The sequence below is a fragment of the Scomber scombrus genome, chromosome 14, assembly GCF_963691925.1.
Source record: "Scomber scombrus chromosome 14, fScoSco1.1, whole genome shotgun sequence".
In the NCBI taxonomy this organism is placed as follows: Eukaryota; Metazoa; Chordata; class Actinopteri; order Scombriformes; family Scombridae; genus Scomber; species Scomber scombrus.
This window is the reverse complement of record NC_084983.1, coordinates 11,531,926-11,554,386: the sequence shown is the minus strand read 5'-3', so window position 1 is coordinate 11,554,386 and position 22,461 is coordinate 11,531,926. Positions and strand designations below refer to the sequence as shown.

Here is a 22,461-nt window from a genome sequence, read left to right as displayed (position 1 = left end):
AAAAAAAACATCCAGATGATTGAGAACATTTTTGAGACCCAATTTAAATGATAACAGGAGTAAAATCATCTATATCGACGGTGTTAGATTGTGGTGTCTGTAATGCTTGAGTTTCAGCTGGTTCGTTTCATTTGCGTTGCGGCAGGAGACGAGGAAAACCGCAGGAACGCTGGAGGAAGAGTTTCCACACTGACTGACACGCTGCCAAACAGATTGTGTACTGTAGGTGCCGTGGACACGCCCAGAGACGGGTCTCAAATAACACCTTACTCTTCTCTCAATCTGAGTAATGGCAGCTGCGTTCATACACACAAACTGCTATTTGAGGTGGCCTTTGGTATCATTACAGAAGCTTAACAAGTTAGATGTAACAGATTGTACAGTAGCATTTCATCCATGACATCAGTGAGTTTTGTGTCATGTTTCGCTGATAAACAACATTTTCTGGTTTTCTTTTATTGCCAACCTCTCTATATCGATGAGGAGAGACATAGTGAATGAAGTAAAGATAACTGATTCTTATAACAGATGATGGAATGGTAATTAAGTCAGAAAAGAAATTCTTTGGACTCGACAGGGAGATTTTTAATTGAAGGGCATCAGTCCGGAGCAGCAGCAGGATTAATCCTTTCATGGAGTCCAGACACTGGTGTTGGTGGCAGATGACTTCTGATGAGGCTGACTAAGAGATGAAAGTGATGAATCTGTAAAGATTAGGTGTTGATGGGGAGGTAGAGGGGCGTGCGTAATAGCAGCATGAATGCATTAAAGGCAGAGAGAGAGAAACGTATTTAAAATGACAGCAGCAAGATCATAGGCCAGTGATGGAGGTGTGTAGCTGTGCTATTGGATGCATGTGAACAGCTGTTCGGTTGATTGACAACCCCAGACAATGACAGCATTGGAAATTATGAGTGAGTATGCATGACAGATGTGAATGGCAGTATAAAATGAGAAATATAACTACAGGCCAATGCAGGAAGAATATAGTCATCCTGACTGAACTTTGGCTAAAGCTCCATTTATCTGAATTCATTCACCTCTTATAAAACAGTTCACAAATGTGTGCCTCAAGTGTTGAAAATATTAATATTTTACCCCCCAATTCTTGCAGTTTCTTTGATGTCCAGCACAGCACAGAATAAATGACCTGACTACTGGAAGAAGGATCAGACACATTTAGGTAGGTTGTTGCTTCACAAGCATACAGTACTGAATACACTTGATTTAATGAAGGATCCCATCAGTGAACTTACATGAAATACTGTAAACTGTATATTTATGACTCAAATAATCAATATGTCTCATATTATCATAATCCACTCACATTGAGCTGGATAAGCTTTTATCACAGCTTTACAAAATTCAAATAATACATTTAAATGGTAGTGGTGTCACTGATGTATTTAAATAATCTTAATTTACAGTGCTAGTATGCTGTACTATCACAATAAATAAATACAGGATATACTGTACTTGTTATTCATGTTGATAATCTGATCAGAATATGATGACATTACAAGTCTTGATGAATTTCACTCACTGCACTGAAACTGAATTAAATTAATCTGAAGTGTATAAATGTACACATCAACACAGTTAATGCACATTAGTGATGTTTTGCACAGTCATAATGGGATAGTTTAATCTTCATCTTTGCTGGACAGACAGACATTTTAACCTTTCACATTTATTAACTTTTTGTAAAGCATGAATGATGAATTGAGGCCCAGGACTGACATTAAGCAAGCTATAGAAACATTTATCATTGCTAAGAAAAAATATCACATTAATACTGAGCATTCTTAAAAGCAAAGCTGATGATATATCACTGGCTGGATTGGCTCCCAAACTAGTTGTGATGTCACAAATCATGCTCATAGACCTGCCCCTAAGAATCAGATTTTCAATGAGCACAGAGAAACTTTCCACTGTCAGCGGATCAATGTGAAAACAGCCTCTAGTGTCACGCTCTGCACATACATCATTCTGCACAGTGAAGCTCAAACATCTAACTGTAGCAACAACAAGAAAAACATAGTTTTGACTGGAGGATGACTTTAAGTATAAGTAAAAACCACAATACAGAAATATTCCACTAAAAGTCTGTATTTAAAATGAAGTAAAAGTAGGTGTTAGCAACATAGTATACTTAGACTACCAAAAGTAAACTAAAATTACCCGTTATGCAAAATGGCACCATTCAGAGTGTTAAATCTGACATGCAGCTGTTAAATAAATCTAGAAGAGCAAAAAGTATAATACTTCTCTCAGAAATGTAGTGAAATATAAGTATCATAAAATGGAAATACTCCAGTAAGGGAAATGAAAATCACCTTCATCCATTTTTTCCTGACTATACCACTGAAAGACTTACTTGTGAAACGATACAAACTTGTTTCAACAAAACAGACCACAAATGGGAGTTATGACATCAAGTTGAAGCAAGTGCTGTGGAAGGCACTTCAGCACAATAATACCCCGAGTTCATCAGTGGAAGTTTACACAGAGCTGAAACTGTGATTCATTAAAACCAACAGTGAGACACCTCACTGGTTTCTGAGAGAGGAGCATCTTAACATCAGCTGTTTCAACCCTTACATACTGTTCATGGGGAAATTTGACTAATTTTGACACTTGAACGCGGTAAAAACACCCTGAATACTGTTTTGTTTTAGCTTAAAATTTGATGACTTTGCGTAATGTGACCCAGAATATACAAACCTGGAAATATTTAAATTTGTGTACTGTTGATCCACATTTTAGTATTTGACCCACATTGATAAAAAAAATTACTGTTCCATTCTTCACATTTAATATAATTCATTAAACTCATTATGTTCCCATGTTTTATATAATATAGGTGCAATTGTAAATGTTTCTATTATCCACAAACAAAAAGCATAAAAACTGAAGAATAAACTATCTGTGCTCTTTGAAAGCTTCCTTAATCCTTCCTTAAGGTTAATCACACATTTATTTGTCAATGATGAGGTTTTCATTAATGATTTGTTGTTCAGAAATGTAATAAAGAGACTAATTATGAAGGGATATTACACTGTGAATATGTCTGAATAAGGACAGTATGTGAGGGTTAAAGACAGAGAGCAGACAGAGAGGGAAAAGCTTCACTTCACCTGCTACTCTGAAGTACTTTGTAGAGAAATTCTATGCTTTTAACCACACTACACTGCATTTATTTAACAGTGACAGAGATTAAATTTGAAAAAATGTGGGTGCATACACACTATGTGCTACACAGGAAATAACGACACACTAAAGTAGCAGTAACAGTATATAAAATAGTTTAGATTGCTCAGCCTAGACCAGAAACATCTGTAATAATGATCCAATAATATACTAATACAGTACCGACATCATTCATTGTTTTTATCTTTAGGTTGTGAAATACGTCTATTTATTTCTCGCTTCTGTTTATCATTATTGTCCTGTGCAGAGAGTAAAGCTACCATTTTCAGAAGGGAAGTAAAAACCTAAACAATAATATTGTGCTAGTCGGGGATAGTTTATATGTGACCTACAATGTATTTGCATTCTGTGTGTGTGTGTGTGTGTGTCTTGGCGGCCGATGATGCTGTGATGGCGAGCAGCACAGGCAGAGAGAAATTTGAGAGCGGCCTGTGAACTCTCTGCAGGCCCATGCAGTCATTTCCTCAGCGACGGAAAGTAAACACTCTCACTTTTCGGAGAGGAAGTGACTCAACTTTCTCTCTCTCTCTCTTTCTCTTGGACTCTTTCTCATTTTTGCCTATGTGACCCCAAACACTGACTGGCTCAGCAATCTTTACAGTGGGGCAGTGTGTTTTTCTAGCAGCTCCATTCGCAGTTAGTTCAACATATGACTGACACGCCACAAGGTTTTGGTGGAGGACCCTGACTGTGTGTGTGGTGTCGCATATACTCTGTAACTTCAGTCTGTTTTATTCCAAATGTGGTCAGCAGTGAGCTCGGTATTAATAGGTCCCATGCACTGATTATAAAGATAGAAAACTGTAATTTGTTACAGTTGAAAAAGCACAACTACCAGGACTGTGGGCAGGGTTCATATGGAAGTCATTTACTCACATATTGTTCTTAAAATACTCAAAGCATTTCAATTTTTTGTAACCGAATCATTTTCTTTATTTGATTACATAATGACTTTAGTTACTGCACATTATTTATTTCTACTTCTTTTCAGAAGGACATTTTGAACTTTTTATCCCATTGAATCTATCTTGACGATTGTTGTTGAGGCAAAGTGACTAACATCTGCCAGCTGTGGCCTTCAAGTTATCCACAGCAGTCCCTGTATGATGAAACAATACACACATTTATTGTAAGGTTCACTGAGTTAGCGATATAACCAAATAAATTCCACCATGCATGAACTAATTAATATAAATTAAAAGTACTTGTCTGCCAGGGTGCATGAAGAACTGTAATGAAAGTAATGAATCCAATACTTAATACTTTTAATTTAAACACTGAGCCAAAGATGAGTGAAAGCAGCAAAAACAAACTAATTCTAAGGTTTGGCTCATACAATTGTTGTCTAACTACTCGAAATACAAACACACAGCTTGTGTTGGATTGCAGGAGTTTAATCCAGCAAACAGTTTATATACACAAAGATTTAAGATTTATATAACCAACAACAATTAAACATAATATTTCTTCAGAAAAAAAATATTTTTACTTTGGATTTTTATGTCAGTTTTACTGTTTATACTTTATCATTTTTGCTTTGACTGTAAAACATTTTGTTGTAATTGAGGTTTTTATAGTTATAAGTTGTTGTAAAAATGCAGCCAAATTCTAACACTAAGGTACTGTTCTTCTTAAAAGTTGTAAAATATTGTTAATTTTTGGAGCCAAGAGCAGACATTAACAGTAGGTTAGTCTGAGATTTGATGGTAAAATAGGCCTTCAGTATTTTTTATTTTCACTAAGAAACTGTTCACGTTTATACAAAAAATATCACACTGTTAATTACTGAGACTTGTTGAAAAGGACCAAACAAATAACCATCACACATCAGAGTGTGAATTTGTCAATAAATATTATTTTATGAACTATGCAGACAGAGTAACTCCCACTGCTGACCTCAGTCTGACTGAGATGACTCACATGCTGTATAATATCAGATGATGTCTCACATTTAGAGCGTCTGAAACTTGGAAGAGTTTTATTTTAGATTTTATAATCACTGGAGGTTCAACTATGGACTGAACAAACAGGCAAAAACATAAGAAATGCCCTAGTAATGCAGAGAAAATGCAGGTCAAAGGGCACAGTCATTAACAGGAGGGTTTGTTGTCCATAGCTCAGCCACATGCCCACATTGTACACAACTCCTAAACACAAAGGTGTATACAGCAATACATTACATGGGATTTTTTTTATGTCCAGAGTGACACGCACAGCTGTGCTGCTCTGATTTGCAGACTGGGGTCTATGCGGGGGCAGCAGAGGAGAGAGGAGGGGGTGTTAGGAGAAATAACCAACAAGGAAACCACTTTCAGCTTTTGCTGCTGCACCGCCTGCCTGGCCTCCAGCCAGGTTTCTCCAGAGAGGGTTGGCTCACCCCTTCTCCTCTCCTCCCTTCTTTCTCTCCCAAACCCACACAGCTACGCACTCTCTCCCAACTCTCAGAAAGCAACAGGCGAGAAGAAGGAAGAGCGACTACAGAGAGGGAGAACTTTTGAAACAACAGCAACAAGAGCTACAAGAAAGTCCCAAAGATGCCAAACGGTTCGGTTTTGCAGATGGATCTCTTAGGTTCAACGCGAGGGAAGTGATTTTTTTTTTTTCTTCAAGGAGAAAACAGGAGGGAGGACGCGCTTTTTTTCTTCTCCACCGTATGATACGTCAAAATCTGCCTCGGTTAACAAAGCTGACGTGTTTGAGCTGGAGCTGAACGCCTCAGCTGTTGATGGTTTAATGTCCCCGGGTGTTTGTGGAGGGCAGTGAAGGATGCCAGGATGCCCTCTCTGATCTCCCATCTGCTTGTCATCTGGCTGAGCGTCCACAGGCTGGTGTGGTGCACGGAGCGCTCCTCCACACGGGAGCGCTTCAAGGTGGTCATTGCTCCTCTCATCTGCAAGAGGATTTGTCTGAAGGGACAGTGTCAGGATACCTGCGAGCAGGGCAACAACACCACGCTGATCGCGGAGAACGGACAGGGCGCAGACACGCTCATCGGACAGGGCTTCAGGGTCGGTGAGTGAAGCTGCTGGAACAATGCAGTTTGTTTATAAAGGGATATAATTAGGCTGCCGAGATTAACTCATAATCTGACCTCTGGGTTTATGGGTTTTCCTCTATCAAGCCTATGAAGTAATGGGGGAGGCCTGTTGGTTCCTTCATTAATGGGCAATTTGTGGAGGTATCTTTAAAGACAAAAAGTTAAAGATAATCATGTGACCATCACCTCACTATGACTTTGATTTCAGTTGTTTTCCACATTGCGCGCATGATTGTGTCCGAGCTGCCAAACCAAACTTATTTTAATGGTTCATATAGACCAAAACAGGTGAAATATCTCTATGAAACATATCCATAAAATGGTTAATTTGGTAAATATAACAAAGCCCCACTGTTATTACACACCAAGTGGCAGGGGTGGAAAAAGTATCAAGATTAACTAGGGAGTTAAAAGTGGCAACTTGTTTCTCATAACAGGAAAAAGTCATTTTACTTTAGCAACAAATTGCACTTCACTATAAAAAGCACGAGTATTTATTCGTGCAGACTGTGTAAATTGAAGCTGATCCTACAGTAAAATTGAACAATGCACCATACTTCACAATTTCATAACAAAGATATTTAACTTTTACCTGCAAAGTAACTACAGCTGTCAGATAAGTGAAGTTGAGAAAAAGTAAACATTTGGCTTAAAGTAAAAATCTCTTAAAATTAAATAATTAAGAAGAGTATAAAAAATCCCAATGTGCTACTTAAGGACAGAACAAGAGTAAATGTACTTTTCTCACCTTTGTTTAAACAGCAAAAATGACCACGTCCTACAAGCGGTTATCATAAACCAAACCTTAAACAATATAAGCAAAAATCAAGTACCAGTAAAAAATGAGAAAGTGTGTCCAAACTTTTGACTGGTACTGTATATCAGATTCATTCATGCCTCTATCCCCTTATCTTCTTTATATCTGGCCTCAGTTTGTTACCAGCTACTCATATTCACCATATATTACTGTCATTAAGATTAATGTCAAATGACAAAAAATCATGAAAACATGACATGAAAACTTTGCAAATAAATCGGTGGGTAAGATGAGTCTAGGTGCACTCCCTCCACTGCAACATTAGAAAATGTTTTCCATATTACGCTTTAACTACTGCGGCATGGCTCATTACATAGCATATAAATGTACTCTTAGATCTATATTTCCCCCTTGACTCCAGTGTCTGGTTGGCATGAGTGGAGCCCTTCTGCGCTGTATCAGATCAGCTGTGGTGAGACATGGAGCCTTGCAGTCTACGTCAGCCTCCAGCCCAGAACTGGAGTTCACTGGTGCTCTTTTGTCTTGCTCACTTTGTGTAAAGAATAAGTTAAAAAATGACATGATTGATCGTCTAAAATGCTAAATTATGATACACTGAGTTTATAATTCAATGTCTGTTTTGGACAGTGATGTGGTGCCATGAATGATAAACACTATCAGTCACTTTGTTTGTCTCTGCTTTGCCAAAGTAATGTGGATTAATATAAATCCCATATTCTTAAATAAACTAATACAAGTCTAAAGTAATGAATGAAAGATAACAGCACTTTCAAGGCAGCCTAATGTGCTTCATATTTCATTAGATATCATGTTGACTCTTACTTTTTGTACTGAACTTTTTCAAATCAGACATTCCTCGAAATGTTTTAACTTAAAAAAAACATTACTGAATGACAAATAGGTCCTAAGGAATCCCTCAAATTCATCTGCGGTTGGGGGAGGCCAATAAAAAAGTCAATATGCATGAATTACAAGCAAGCTCCTAATATTTAGTTGCTTTTCACAGTTTCTTTACAGTTTTTTTTTTTTAGTATAGAGAAGCTGTAGGTGCTCACACAGATGTAGCCTCTCCAGCTGTTTTTTTATTTTTGATGCATGTGGAGAAAAGCAGACTCCATTTAACCTAATCGAGGTCAAGGGAATCTGTCTGTCTTGTAGCGCTGTGACATTATTCTTCCCTCTTGACACCGTGCAGTGTTGCATAGTCAGAGAGTTGGCTGGACACCAATCCTCACTTTTTCCTCCCCTGATTTTCCTGTGATACGTCACGTTTTGGAGCTTCTGTGTCAAATAATTTAAGAGAGGCATTTTAAATTCCTGGAATACCTCATGCTTCTTCACATTTGGTCTAGTGAAACTGCTCTACAGTCACCTGTCTCCTGGATTTCACAGTCAAAGTATCTGAAAGAAGTTCTTTGGCGACTTCGGTATGAGTTTTTGTTGCAGAAGATAGAGGGTTTGGCTTCAGTTCGCAGAGGAGATGTGTGTTGTTCTGTGTGAGGGCTGGAATGTGGTTTGGACAAGTGGAAATTTCTCTCTCCCGTGTTAAAACGGCCGTGGCTATAGCAGCAACAATATGAAGACTTTTCCATATTTGTGCGGTCATGACGTCAGCACAGTGAGGCCGAGGCCAACACTGAGCAAACCTTTTCCTTAAAGAAAATGTAGTTTCTCTTAGTGAGCAAATGAGCAGAAATACCTTCCAGCATGTGTACTTCAGTATGTACAAAGATTTCCACAGTCAGTAAAGTAATCATCTGAATTTGGCTAAAACTTGGTTGAGAGACAAATTGAAGACCAAGAAACAGTCAGGCTTTAGTGGTTATCTGAATTTGGGAGTCCTGCCAACAGATAAATGTGAAATGCTGTCATTTTGTGATTTGACATGTTGTCATTTGTCAAAATGCCGGCTTTGAATCCCAAAGGAATGTTTGCAGGATCAGAAATAAATGTATCCTGGAATTTAACTTAGATGAATGATATACTTGGATTAAACAGCTGGAGAACAAACTGAAGAACAAGGCAGTGTTGGCAGGAGGTCTGTGCTTACAAGGAGATGTTTTGACATAGCTTACTTTTTCTGATCTGCAGTCCAAAAACCCAAAGCACTCCGTCTACTGCAATATTAAACAGAGAAAGGCAAGCAAATCTCACATTTAACAGGTGTAACCAGCAGATAATTTAGATTTCTACATGACAAAGAAAACCTGTATTCAATTTTTTTTATCCTCTTGGGGGCACCACAACAAGCTGTAAACATTGACATTGACGTATTATTACCTTACAAAGTTGATATGGCAAATGTGTTTTTACACATCAAACAGATGCAGAGCAACATTAGCATTAATTAGGAATTGTGTTTCTGTCGACTATTAGCATTCTGGGCAATAGAGATACACCATCATGATATTGGATATTGGTCCAATACTGACTCAAATAGCTGGATCAGGTATCAGTGACAATAAGCTAATCTGCCATCGATATCATTATTTTAATAAATAGCAATAGCAGTTTTTATTTATTTGTTACATTTTGTTTCACAAAGTTAGGAAAGTAATGTTTAAGTCAAGCCTGATTTTGCGTTACTCATAAAAGAATGATCCCAGTCTGAGGAATAAAGCTTATTATTTAAACACTGGTATCAGATCTGGTATTGGCCGATACCCAAATCCCAGGTATCAGTATTAGTATTGGGACTGAAATAGTCGGATTGGCACATCTCTACTGGGCAGGTAGCGTAGTGTTGGTTTTTAGAGCTCTTTTGCTGAAAACTACTGCATGCTATTGCTGAAAATGATGTTGATGAGAGCTGAGTGAATGAAAACAGGAAAGTTGAGGGCGGTAAACCAAAGCAATGACCCGAAAAATGCTAAAATGCACTGTGTAAAAGCTGAGAGGAATGATGGTTTTTTTTCAGGGTTGTCACTGTGACCAGCGCGTTTCACATTACATGTTGTCATTTGATCCATTGCTTTAAGCAATTTATCAGTCACAGAAATAATCATTGATTAATTTACTGCCAGTTTGTCCAGCAGTATACTGGAGTAGAGTTGTTTGCTTACAGGCCGTTTGCTTCCTTTAGTAAAAAAAAAGCGTTTGTTCATAAACAACAATCATCTAAATTTCGATCAAGCAATAAATCTGAGCAGTGTGTGATTATGCTGTCCCAGCCAGGGAAAGACAGCCAGACGACCACCCAGATTCTCAGACAAAGCAGATTGTCTCAGTCTGGATTACCTGCTGTACATGAGAACAAATCACCTAAATGACAGGCAACTCTTTCCTACAGTTAGTCTTGTTTGAGAGAACTGCTGAGCTGTAATACTGAACTCATTGTCATACACAGACACGGAGAGATCACAGAACATCTGTTATGGTTTAGTAAGTAGCAGTTACAGTTAGTACTGGTATATTTAATGTACAGTGTACATCATAGCAGCCCATGTATGTAGTCATTATATCACACATGTTCTCTGAGCTCTAGCACACACTGCAGTTCATATAATACATATTTATCAGATTACTATTCTTAATCGTGAACAGGCGAACACTTACTTGACATATTTAACCTGCATGGCATGATTTCACTGGAATGAAGGTAAAGTTTGCCAGATATGCTCTGCTCATATGTTTCCAGGGAATCCACATGTCAATTTTACCATACACTTCCTAAAACTGATGAAAGCACAGAAACTTGAAAGCCTCCCTTGCGCGTTGGCAGGCAGAAGAAAGTTGACGTTTGCAGCAATGTATTCCCTTTCTCTTGGTTTCCACATCGTATCCATGCAAGTCATCATCTGGCTGTGCCGGGCCCAAAGCAGAGGAATCGTTATTGTTTATGTGAGGAATAAAAGAACGAGTGCATCTTGTCTTGTTTATTGCAGCTGAATTCCCTTTGTGAAATTTATTATATAGCACACCATTTAGAGAGAGTCAGGAGAGATAAAAGTGAGAAGAGGGAATTGCCTGTGACAATGGTTACAAGTTGGATTTGAAACCTTGAATGAACCTTTGCATGCTGATCCCATTACATGCTCTTGTCCATATCTCTCTTGAACCTGAACCTGTTTACTGGCAGAGGAGAAGAGAAACAGTGTTTTTCAGATGAAGGCTGTCTTTGTAATTACAGTATCTCCATGTGTTTGGTTGAAAAATATCCAACAGCCAACTCATTCCTTTTTCTTTTTTTTTTTACATCCTCAGCACTTGAAAGCTTGCTCTAAATTGAAGGGAGAAGTAGATAAGGTGCTTTTTTGGCTGCTTGGAGACACCTCTGTGGTTTTGTTTACGTGTGTGTATCTGTTTCACACTGTGCCCACCTGTGACAGGAGGACTTATATTTTCAGTCCTCAAAATCAGGAGGTTACATAAAAAAATCTGGATCTGTGCGCATGCTGTGATTGTTTTGAGTGATGTGTGGTTTTTCCTACACAAATTGGTCCAAGTCATTTTTTTTGCCGTTGCTAGCCCAGAGGCATCCCATCTATCAGCCTCACTGACAGCTGCTGCTCGGCTCCCAGACAACCCTCTGAGCCTTGTCTCGCCTCTGCACCTCAGCAGCATCTCCTCTTCATCAGGGCTCCAGACGTCCAGGCTGCTCTAGATTCTTGTCTTTTTCTGGAATAACTAAGACCACAAGGCCTCATGTTGCACAGGAAGTGGTCTTAATCATATTACAGTCTGAGTTTGTCTCCCCGAAAATGGGCATCATGAGAAGTGGAAATGGCTATTTCTGGATTTCCCATGTGGTTCTGTATTTAGAGTGAAGTGACAGTAGTAGCCATGCGGTTTGTTTTGGTTTACCCTTGGCATGGGTCAGAGGTCCATGGGAGTCTGCAAATGAAGACAAGTCAGTTAAATACAGTTGACGGAGCTGGCTTCGCTTTCTCTCTATTTAGGCGGTGAGTTTATTTTACCTTTCAAAGCCCTCTGCTCTTCCTCACACACACCTCTTTCTCTCGTGCCAAACTTTTGAAAAGGCGGTCTGACACAGGCAACCAAAAACCTGCAGCACTCCGGATTTTTGCCACAGGTTGGACTGAACACAGAGGTGAAGCTGGGCACGACTCCCGTGCTCACACCATTTCAAACTCAAACAGTCCTGTGGAAGGGAGTCTCATACACATTCATTTACAGTTTGTGAAAGCTTCTAACCTTTGATTAAGTGCTCTATTATCACGTGTTTACAGGCAGATCATCGACCCCCATGTCATGACTGTTTTAATATTTTTGGATGCACATTCTGTCACCCCTCCCTGTCTATTTATGCATGATGGGAAAATAATACATGGTGTTATTTGGGGTCTGCCATTCTCATTAACCCTTTACTGGACTGCTAGTATTATGAAAAGAAGCATGAATATGAAGATGTAATATACATATTGATAGATGAGACTCTAATGGTTTTGGCTATTCTCAAAAACATCCTGTGATAAAAAAAAAAAATCTCAGTTCAAATCACAGCACAGTTTAAAAATGAAACTTTAAAATACATGGTGTCTTCCTACCTTAAGTCAAACAGTGTGTTAAATCTATTAAAGTGTTTTTTCCAAATTATTTGCAAGGCTGTGAAGACCAAAAACAGTCTGTTTGTTGTACTCTAACTTAGGGGGACCACAACAAAGAGATCGGTGGTGCTTTAAAGGGTTAAACCCACAGTCACTTCTTTCTGTGTTTACATTTGTCAGGATTGCACCACAACACTCCATCAGACCGAAAATCCACATGATCTTAGCCGGAGTTTCCCATGAAATCAGACTCTTCCGTGTCATCACTTGTTGCATGAAAGAAAAAAGGCCAATTCAGCTGCACATGTTGAAAAAAGCAGCGCACTAAATTACAGTATGTTTGGAAAACAAAGCAGCAATTAGAGGTGCTTTTTGGAACGTCACAAGGGAACAGTGTGTGTATTTGCATGTGTGTGTGTGCCTAAGTGTGTTTGGTGTTCAAGAGCAGTGTACTGAACCCAGCTCAAACAAACAGCCTTCTTTGCCATCTTTAACACTCTCCTCCCATTTGCTTAGTGAAGGGGGAGAAACGGAGCAGTTATTTAAAGCCGCTCAGAGGAATGCGAGCGCTAGGGACTGCACCCACAACGTGCAAGACCCTGTAGCTGCAGCGATTAGCCAGGGTAAACAGAATAACACGGCCTCTGCCAGCGCTGCTGCCATGGCCCAAGACTATGCAGCCTATAGCATTACCTGCCACCCGTTCCAGTGCTGAGTGCTGAGTATCCCGCAGGGCAGGTGTCTGACATAATCTCAGCAGAGCACTGTCAGCACTCCCCTACCTGCCCGCCCTCATGTCCCTATAGCCAAGGCTTTTAGACAGTCATTATATGACATCATTCACATCTGTGCCAAGATGCTGTCTGACTCTCTGGCTCTCTTTGCACAAACATCTCTGCCAGAAGGGAGTGACAGGCCAGTGCTGGCTTTATGCCCACCCAAGTCTGTGGAAACCACTCCACATATTTCCATGACATATGAAAATTGCATTGTGCAAGGCAGAGTTTGAATTAAATTTGGATAATTGCAAACCATCTTATTGTCCTAATCTTTCTGATCTAACTCCATCCTACTGATGGCTCCTTCAGTTTCTCAAGATTATTCTGCTTGTCGTCATCGTCCGATTTCTATAAGGTTAACAAACTGTTATTTTAGAATGACTGTGATAGGTAATGAATGGCTTTGGTGACAGTGGTTGACTCTGGTAAAGGGCAGCGCTATTGTTTAGACAGCAGAGGCCGAGGTCGCTCAGAGTTTGTGTGGGTGGACCGAGCCTAGAGAAGTCTGCAGGGGGGAGGAGGAATGTGTACGCAGGTTTGTGTTTTCAAAAGGCAGTGATTATGTAATTTACTCCCAAAGTCTGGCTCAACTGCAGGAGTCTGACCCACTTCATACGTTGCTCTCTCTCACTCCTTGTGGTATGTGGTCTCATAGTGCCAGTCGATGGTAGGCATATTTGGGGATGCGGTTTCCTGCTTTGGAGCTCATGGTAAAGGGAAGCACGTCAGACAATGATAGCCATTCCCCTATTCTCCTTTACTCTTGCGGCAACTGTGTTTACCATTTATGGGATCCAGTGTTTAATCACAGTTCTCTTGGGTCACGGTCAATGTTGTGTTAGAGGACTACTTGTGTAAACACCTAAATTAATCATACTTGTGGTAATGACATTTAATCAAATGATGTGTGATATGAAAGGATTGCTCATGTACACCTGAAACTGTATTTTTGTAGGTTTTCGCAAGTTATACCTCATTGTCTTGGTTTTCAAGGCTGGACACCGTCTCACTGCTCTAGTGTTCCCTGTCCTCCCTATCAGTCACCCAAAAATGACACATTTATGTTTGAGTGACAGATGCCATCCCGTGGGTGTGATAGTTATGACCCAGATACTGTATGCCGACAAATTTCCTTATTCGTTTGAGGAAACAAGTGGATGGCGACATCAACTCAACAGACAGCTGTTTGTTTCATGTTTTTCTATCTGCAAGTTTCACATTTCCAACCTAAAGTCGAGCCAGTTTTTCGAAAAAAAACAAAACGTAAATACAATCTTGCCCTAGCCTTAACCCTGTGGTTATTATTGTAGCCATGATGATTACAGTCACCTAAGGAAGTAGTACGTTTAACCCATACCTTATTCCTCTAACCTTAACAAGAGGTGATATTAACAGTATATTGCAATGATTTTGGAAAGCACAGGCAAATGATGTCATCCTGCCGATTACTGCTAATAGGGGCACCGGATTAGAAATCACTCCATTGTGTTGTTCTGGTCCACACATGGTCAAACGATCTATTTGGTACCCAAATCCAACGAACAAGCTCAGAAACATTGAGTTTATATTACGTTTCCACCAGAAAAAGACTGAGGGCAGAGAGCAACAAGCACCTGGTCAAGAAAATGGGTTTGAGTTGGTGCAGACCATTCCAGAACTGAAAGGCTAAATGAATAGTTTGACATTTTGGGAAATAGGCTTATTTACTTTGTGACAGAGAGTGTAATGACAAGAATCATACTGCTCTCATATCTATCTGTCGAATATAAGACTACAGCCAGCAGCTTTTTAGCTGAGCCTAACATGAAGACTGAAAACTCTGTCCAACTGTAACAAAATCCAACAACTTTTTAAGATCACTTATTACACCTTGTTTGTTTAATCCATAGGGAGGTTATGTGCCAGGCTGGTCCAAGGAAGGCCATGTTGCACTGTGTCTTTTGTGTACGTGTTAGTAGGCAATTGTTTTCTAACATTAGCTATAACAACTTGATAACTTGAAGTATATCAGGGCTTTGTCTTTCCTGGTGTCTGTTAAAGCACTTAAAGCAGCTTTAGATAACAAAAACTGAGAAGGCCCTCTAAAAACTGGCATGTGTTCAGTGTCCAATCCATGCACAGTATATTGGTCTAGCTTCTGTATACTGGGCAGATATGTGCATCAGGAACAACATGACAGACTCAATGTGAAAAAAATGCAAAAGAGTAATGATGTTTGAATGTATCTCAAAAGATAATTGTTTCATGAATGTTTAGTTTGAAGTAATCTGTGATACTGTGAGTGTGAGTTGTAGAATAAGGCAGTGTGTTTTAAAAGTCTGAATACACACAATACATCAGCAATAAGAAAACTCCACCGTTGGAGTCACGACTCACAGAGGTAACACAATGTGTATTTTTGTGTCTGAATCAGCCATCATGACCATAGAAATGATCTCATGTGGACCAAACTATGTCCAGCATCCATTTCTAGATATCTGAGTGGGCTGATTCAGACTGGGTCGTGAGTCGAGTCTGAATCATAGGGAAAGTGACTCAGTTAGCATCATCAATGATCTTGGTGTCTGATTCTTGCAGACTGGGTTAACACCAACCACTCGCGTGGTACGAGATGATGTCTGCAGTAGCTTTTTTTCATTGAACTGGGGAGTTTTTGAACTGTGGTTTGTAGGGCCGTAATTTGTTGTTTTTGTGCTCGGAGGGTGCGGCTGAAAGGACGCTGTGGAGGGAGGGGACTGATGGTGTGTCATCGCCAGACAGACAGCAATGAGTGGGTGGGTGGTCACAGGGCACTCAGGGGGTAAAACTTGCTTTCTTCTTTCTTTCTTTCTTTCTTTCTTTCTTTCTTTCTTTCTTTCTTTCTTTCTTTCTTTCTTTCTTTCTTTCTTTCTTTCTTTCTTCTCTCTTTCTTTCTTTCTTTCTTTCTTTCTTTCTTTCTTTCTTTCTTTCTTTCTTTCTTTCCACAAGCTGTTCAGCTTACAAAAAACCCCAGACTAGAACAATTTCCCCACCAGTTATTACCTGTAATTTAGTGGAAATATGAAAAATGTGTGTCTGTGTTTGCATGGACGTACATGGTTTCTTTTTTGTCCTGTTAGTTACAGTCAGTGTGCTTACTTAGCAGTTGAGGAATGTATAGTATGTTTTCCTTAAGTGCATCTTGGAATAAAACAACTGTACTAAAAAATCACGCTTCTTTTTATTCCCTGGGGTTTACATGTCTCCTCACAGACTCTTTTTGCTTTATTCCCCCATTTTCCCAGACACATGATATTTCCAATGATATTTTAACCCCCCCGCCTCCACCCTCTACCATCTCATGCTGTGCAGAGATCTGTCTTTCTCTTCTTGGGGTGAATCATGACATTACGAGAAAGGAGCTCTCACTCATATGTCACATGAAGCACTCTGATGAGAAGAGCTTGAAGACAAAGACTTTTTTTCCCCATCGCTCTGTCTCTTTCTTTTCTTTAGTTCACTTTGTTCCTCTGGCTGGAGTCAGCGCTGCATGGGAAAATTACACGTTTTCTGACTTGGAACATACAGTACCTGTAAGCTGACTTTCAATATTAAATTAGGTTTCAAAGCCATGACAGCAAAGGATAGAGTCAAATTTGACTGTTTTCTTAGGTTAATTGAAGCCACATATGGTAAAAAAAAAAAAAAAAGCTATATATATAATGGGAGTACAGCACAGTTAATTACATTAAGTTATTTAATCAGGACTTTGTATAGATCTTAATGCCAAAGATGCAAGATGAGGGATCTTTAAATGGGATTTCTATTTTCTTTGACAAGACTATGTGAAAAATAAGGTTCATAACAGCACAACTGCTTCATATTCACAAGTCCCACCCCACACCTCTCAGACAGCCAGCCCTGTTCATGCCTCACATTCATTCAGACCACCAAATATCTCTTAGGTGCGTTTGATTTTTAATAACACACCACCTCTAGTCTTAGGAATGTGTTAGATCCATAAAGACAAAGGCGTGGTACAAACAGAGGGCGGCTGCCTCTGAGATGCAAAGGTAAATGACGAGGAGAGTCAATGAGTGATTGTGGATCATAAATTCCACTAATGAACTCTAAGGCGATGATTTAAAGGGAAAGTTTGCTGGAAAATGAAATCCTTTTTATGATCTCAACTTTAAAGCTTTGTGCTCTTTCGGTATGTAATGTGGTACAGACGCCAAACCACAGCAGCTCTCCAGGAGAGACGTACACCCTCCAGTTAATGGCACTCACTCACACACACACACACACACACACACACACACACACACACACACACACACACACACACACACACACACACACACACACACACACACACGCGCGCGCAGACACACACGAACACAACCATTCACACACATACAAGATCTGTAGAAAACATTAGCCTGAGCATCAGCCAGCATGACTCGAGTTTAACTAAAGGAGGCAGTTATTATAAATTTTTCAGTCCTCCTGCAGCTGTGAAGACAAACAGTCACAAGAAAGTTAATTTAAAAAGATCCAATCATTGGGATGATATAGGCCTGAAGGGCAGTTTTAATAGCACCTGTTGTTTAGAGCTATAGTCTGTAATGAACCATCGCTGCAACTAAAATGTGCTCTTCTGTTTAATTATGATCAAAATTAAAGTTCAGGTTAGAGAAATTGTACTATTTTTCTATTAACACATTCTCAGTAAAAGTAGCTCAAAACTGAGCCTAGTTTATTAACTTATTGGATGAGTTTGTAGCAGCTTGCCTGGAAAATTAAAAAAAATATGCCAGCTCCAATATCGTCACCCTCTTAAAATAATGACCTAAGTCATATTTTTAAGTTTTTAAAAAACATTTTTACCAGAATTGGCCAGCATCACGAAGAGCTGATTTAGGCAAAAAAGGCTGTACAACATTGTATCAGTCGTATATGTAACTCTGCAGTTTCCCCTGTTGTGGCTTCTTTTATAAACAAAGTTTGGTCATTTCATATAGATAATCTCAATATTTGCCTATAATTAGATTGGAGACTTGATAATTAATGTTACATTAATGACTGCCCACAGAAACACATACAAGGCATCTTTTCAACATCAAATTCCCCTCATTTGAACCCTATTCCTCATTTCAGAATCAGTTTTTTTAATGAAAAGAAGACACATAATTCAGTCATTGCATACACACTTTCTTTTTTGGCTGAACTCCTGTTTGAGTCACAAGTCATTGTAAAACTGTCCAGTCACAGAAAAAGCCACTGTGAGCCAGCGTGTGAGGTTATCATGCACCATAGCAGACAGCACTGTAATGATGAGCAGTATAAAAACAGCACTTCCAGTTTCACTGTTCAGATCGCTCCAGTCTGGGCTGCCTTTGAATAATAAAGCACATTATTTATACAATAAAGCATTATTGATTCTGGACAGCACAGAACAAGTTGTACTTTATGCCAAAACGTCATACTACAAGATACAGAAGGAATAACGCTGTTAATACTGTAGAGAGAGATGTGCTGCCAGTTGCACATGTGTGTTGTACTTTCTGTTAAATCAAACTGGGCTCCTTTCACAGCATCAAATGGTTTCATTCACATGACCCCCCCGACCCCTTTCCCCACCCAAGAAATATTATCCAAAATCTGGGATATGATTCTCCCACCTTTCTTTGTATTTCTTTAGTGTGGCATTGACCCTGACTGTGCTACCCAGGTCTCATTCAGACACTTTCCCAGCCAGACAGGGCCTCAGCCCAGACTTTCCCTTAGTCGTCTCTGAAGTCTCTGTGGGTTTAGATTGTGTAATCACGTTTGGAAAGAGCTTTTCTTCCCGTCTCTCTGTGTCTGTAATCTTAATTTCCAACCCCCCACATCTTTCGCAGTGTCCTCCCAGTCTAAATCCAGTACTTAGACAATATCTGAACAAGGGAAACTGGAGCTCTCATGTCAGAGGAAGTCTGGCCAAGTAGAGTAGACTGTCTTCAGTAGATGCTGCTCACCTACTATTTCCTTCCATGCCTGACCTGAGCTTAACCAGCTTGATTCTGCATGTTGCTGCCTGCACCCAGTCATAGTGGTTTAAGACCTCTGTCACATGGAGTTAGGACATGCAAGGCTGCTTCTCAAGTATCCGTCTTGCTTCAGATTGAACATTTTTACCCCAGTAATCGGCTGTTTCATTGAGGTCCTTTAATTTTTCTGCCTGACTTTCACTATGTGAGGATGTCCCTGCTGTGTTTAAAGTGATCTAGTCCCATAATTACGCCACAGCCCAGACTCCCTGGCAGTCCACACCTAATTACTTCCATATGTGTACACTTGGCTCAGCAGCACAAAGAGGCCTCCTCTCCTCTCCTCTCCTCTCCTCTCCTCTCCTCTCCTCTCCTCTCCTCTCCTCTCCTCTCCTCTCCTCTCCTCTCCTCTCCTCTCTCCTCTCTCCTCTCTCCTCTCTCCTCTCTCCTCTCTCTCCCCTCTTCTCTCTTTTCTCCCTCTTCCTCTCTAAACCTGGTTTTTGTGGGTCTGAAAGGTTTCAAGCTTTGTTGCACCTCAGCTGGTCAATGTCACAGTTTTGGCTTTTCCAAATGGAAACAAAGAGTAACTGTTTGAACTTTTATAGTCACAGATGACCGTTAACTGTACAGAGCATGCTTGTGTTTACTGGCAAGGCTGGTCTGTGACGCATTATATTCAAAAACACCAAATGTACCAGTATGAAAAAGAAAAATTGTCGGGTGTTCTTTCTTTCCTAAACATATCTTTTGTTGAGAGAACACTTAAGTACTTTGTTGTTAAATTGCTATTTCTTACTTCCTGGTGGTAGATAGTACCTGACATTAGTATAGAAAGTGTTTTTATGATACGTTTGGTGTAAACCTTAGGACTGCTTTAAACATTATAACAACTGGGGGATGACAGAGTTTATGTTGGAGTGGTGATGGACTTAAAGAGACACACCAATGGTTTTCCAGCCAAGGTCTTAAGTAGGAAAGAGATGAACCCATACAGGCACAGTTAAAGGCACAATGTTGGGAGTAAAGGAGGTACACTGTATGTGTTTGACAAGAACGTTATGATTAGATTACAAGAAACCCTGGTGAAAGAGATAATTGCAATAACTGGATTAAAATTGATTAGTTAAAGAAGGAAAGATGTTTAATAAGCTGCAAAACCACCCAAAAATATTAAATTAACTGTCACAGAAAAAGAAAATATCAAATATTCGTGAGAAAAAAAGTATTTTTTTTGGCGTGTTTGTCTAAAAAAAAAACTATTTTCTCTTAATCAATTGATCAACTAATCTATTCAGCTTTAATCAGATATTGACTGATATAATCTATTCTTTATTTTGTGTAGGCAACATTCTTGTGTATTTGTTTTAAGATCTTCAGTTTTACTTTTTTGTTTAAATCACAAAGTATACTGAACAGATTAACATATCCAAAAAGTATTATGACATAAGTATAATTATACTGAATGATACCAAGCCCAAAAAATAATAATAAATAATGTGTAACAATGTGGTCTTGCTGAACTTTGAACTATTAATTAATCAGCTGTCATTGTAGACGTACTGGTAGCATTGGTTTGGTTTCTCTCAAATCTCTCTCTGAATTAATTATTTGCTTGCAATCTTCAGCACAGCCCTGCTCTCTCTCTCTCTCTCTCCCTCTCTCTTTTCCTCTGATTGTCCTATTGTGGGAATTTCAAAAATAACTGGACTTTAAATAAACACAATGAAACTGCAGTGAATGCCATGAACCTTGTTGCAGCCAGCAGGTTTCTCATACATTTTGAGATCTTTCCCATGTGTCCGAATAAAGCTGCTAAACAGATCAATAACTTGACCTACTTCCCTGCTCAGAAACTGGACACTTCTGACTGGATGGAGCCACTTGTTACTCTGTCAAGCTGATGTGATTTTTTACAGTGGTACTGTTCAAAATGAATATTTTTCACAACCCTCCTCAAGCACTCATATTAATGTTAACACTAAGATAAGATGTATTCTTGTGAAGAACTGCTTTGAAGATTATCTCATTTTGGTATTGGTTGGATTTTTTACCTTTGTTTAATATTTTCGTTATATTTTTGTGTAAATTAGGAAGTATATCACACTATGCAGTTTGTCTTTAGTGTTAATGATAGTTTAGGTTGGGCGCAGTGATACAGTGAAGTTATGTATCAAGTTTGTTATCTTTTCTGTGGTCCGACTGTTTTGAATGGACTTAAAAGCACACACTGGACTGTCTCTGAAGTAAATTGACCCACAAACAGCAATTCCGGTATCACCAAACTTATGAATAAACATCCCCCAAAATTATTATTACATGCTTGTGTTGTTCATGTTTGTAAGATTTTCCTGATGTGATTTATTGCTATGAACTGTTGACCTGTCGGCATCTCGGTATGACAACCCTCTTCCTGTCTGTATCCACAGTTGTGTGTCCCCTGACGTGTATGAATGGAGGAGTATGCAGCTCGAGGAAGCACTGCCTGTGCCCACCTGGCTTCACCGGTCGACTCTGCCAGTTTCCACTCCAGCAAGCTCAGGCAGCGCGAGGCAACAAACAGCCCGTCTACCCCATATCTTTGAAGCCAGATGGCCTCAAACTCACAGAGCAGTCAGGTGGAGGACGCACCCAGTTGATGCAAAACACACTCGGTTTTAACCCTACCAACACAAGTAGGGCACCACTCATCAGAAGGTATCTATCAATAGCCACAGTTAACGCCAGAATTTCAGCATGTTTTGAGTGATGGGGAGAATATGTTTGTGATACATTGCCCCTAACCCTAACCCTACTTTTTCTCCGTTTACAGTGCAGATTAATGTACGTGTTCACCACACGCCAGACACCTCGGTCGTCATTCAACCTCTTGACCAATCAGATGTCAAACCTCCTCACAAGACAGGGACACGCCCGATCCCTGCGAGACACAAACCAAAGGGGCGTTGCTTCCAGGAGACCACACCCAAACAAGCTGTGAGTTTAGTCACTTGATGCAGTGATGGATGTTGAGTGTGAAAATTTCACTGATTTCGTTTTCATTGTCTCACCGTTTCAGTGCAACAGTACCCCGCTTCCTGTCCTGACCAATCAGGAGGATTGCTGCGGCAGTGTGGGGAATTCATGGGGACAAAACAAGTGTTACCAGTGCCCCAAACTGCCA

At 39.7% G+C, this 22,461-nt stretch overlaps 1 protein-coding gene across 1 annotated transcript in view; it reads left to right on the top strand.

Moving 5' to 3' along the window:
* The first annotated feature begins 5,643 nt into the window (after window positions 1-5,643).
* Window positions 5,644-22,461, top strand: part of ltbp3 (latent transforming growth factor beta binding protein 3) — a 35,777-nt gene continuing 18,959 nt past the window's right edge. The window contains 5 exon segments of the mRNA XM_062433170.1: window positions 5,644-6,222; window positions 21,728-21,945; window positions 21,947-21,995; window positions 22,111-22,274; window positions 22,357-22,461. The exon segment at window positions 22,357-22,461 is cut by the window's right edge and continues 1 nt beyond it. Coding sequence (XP_062289154.1) covers window positions 5,985-6,222; window positions 21,728-21,945; window positions 21,947-21,995; window positions 22,111-22,274; window positions 22,357-22,461 — 774 coding nt within the window. The 5' untranslated portion in view covers window positions 5,644-5,984.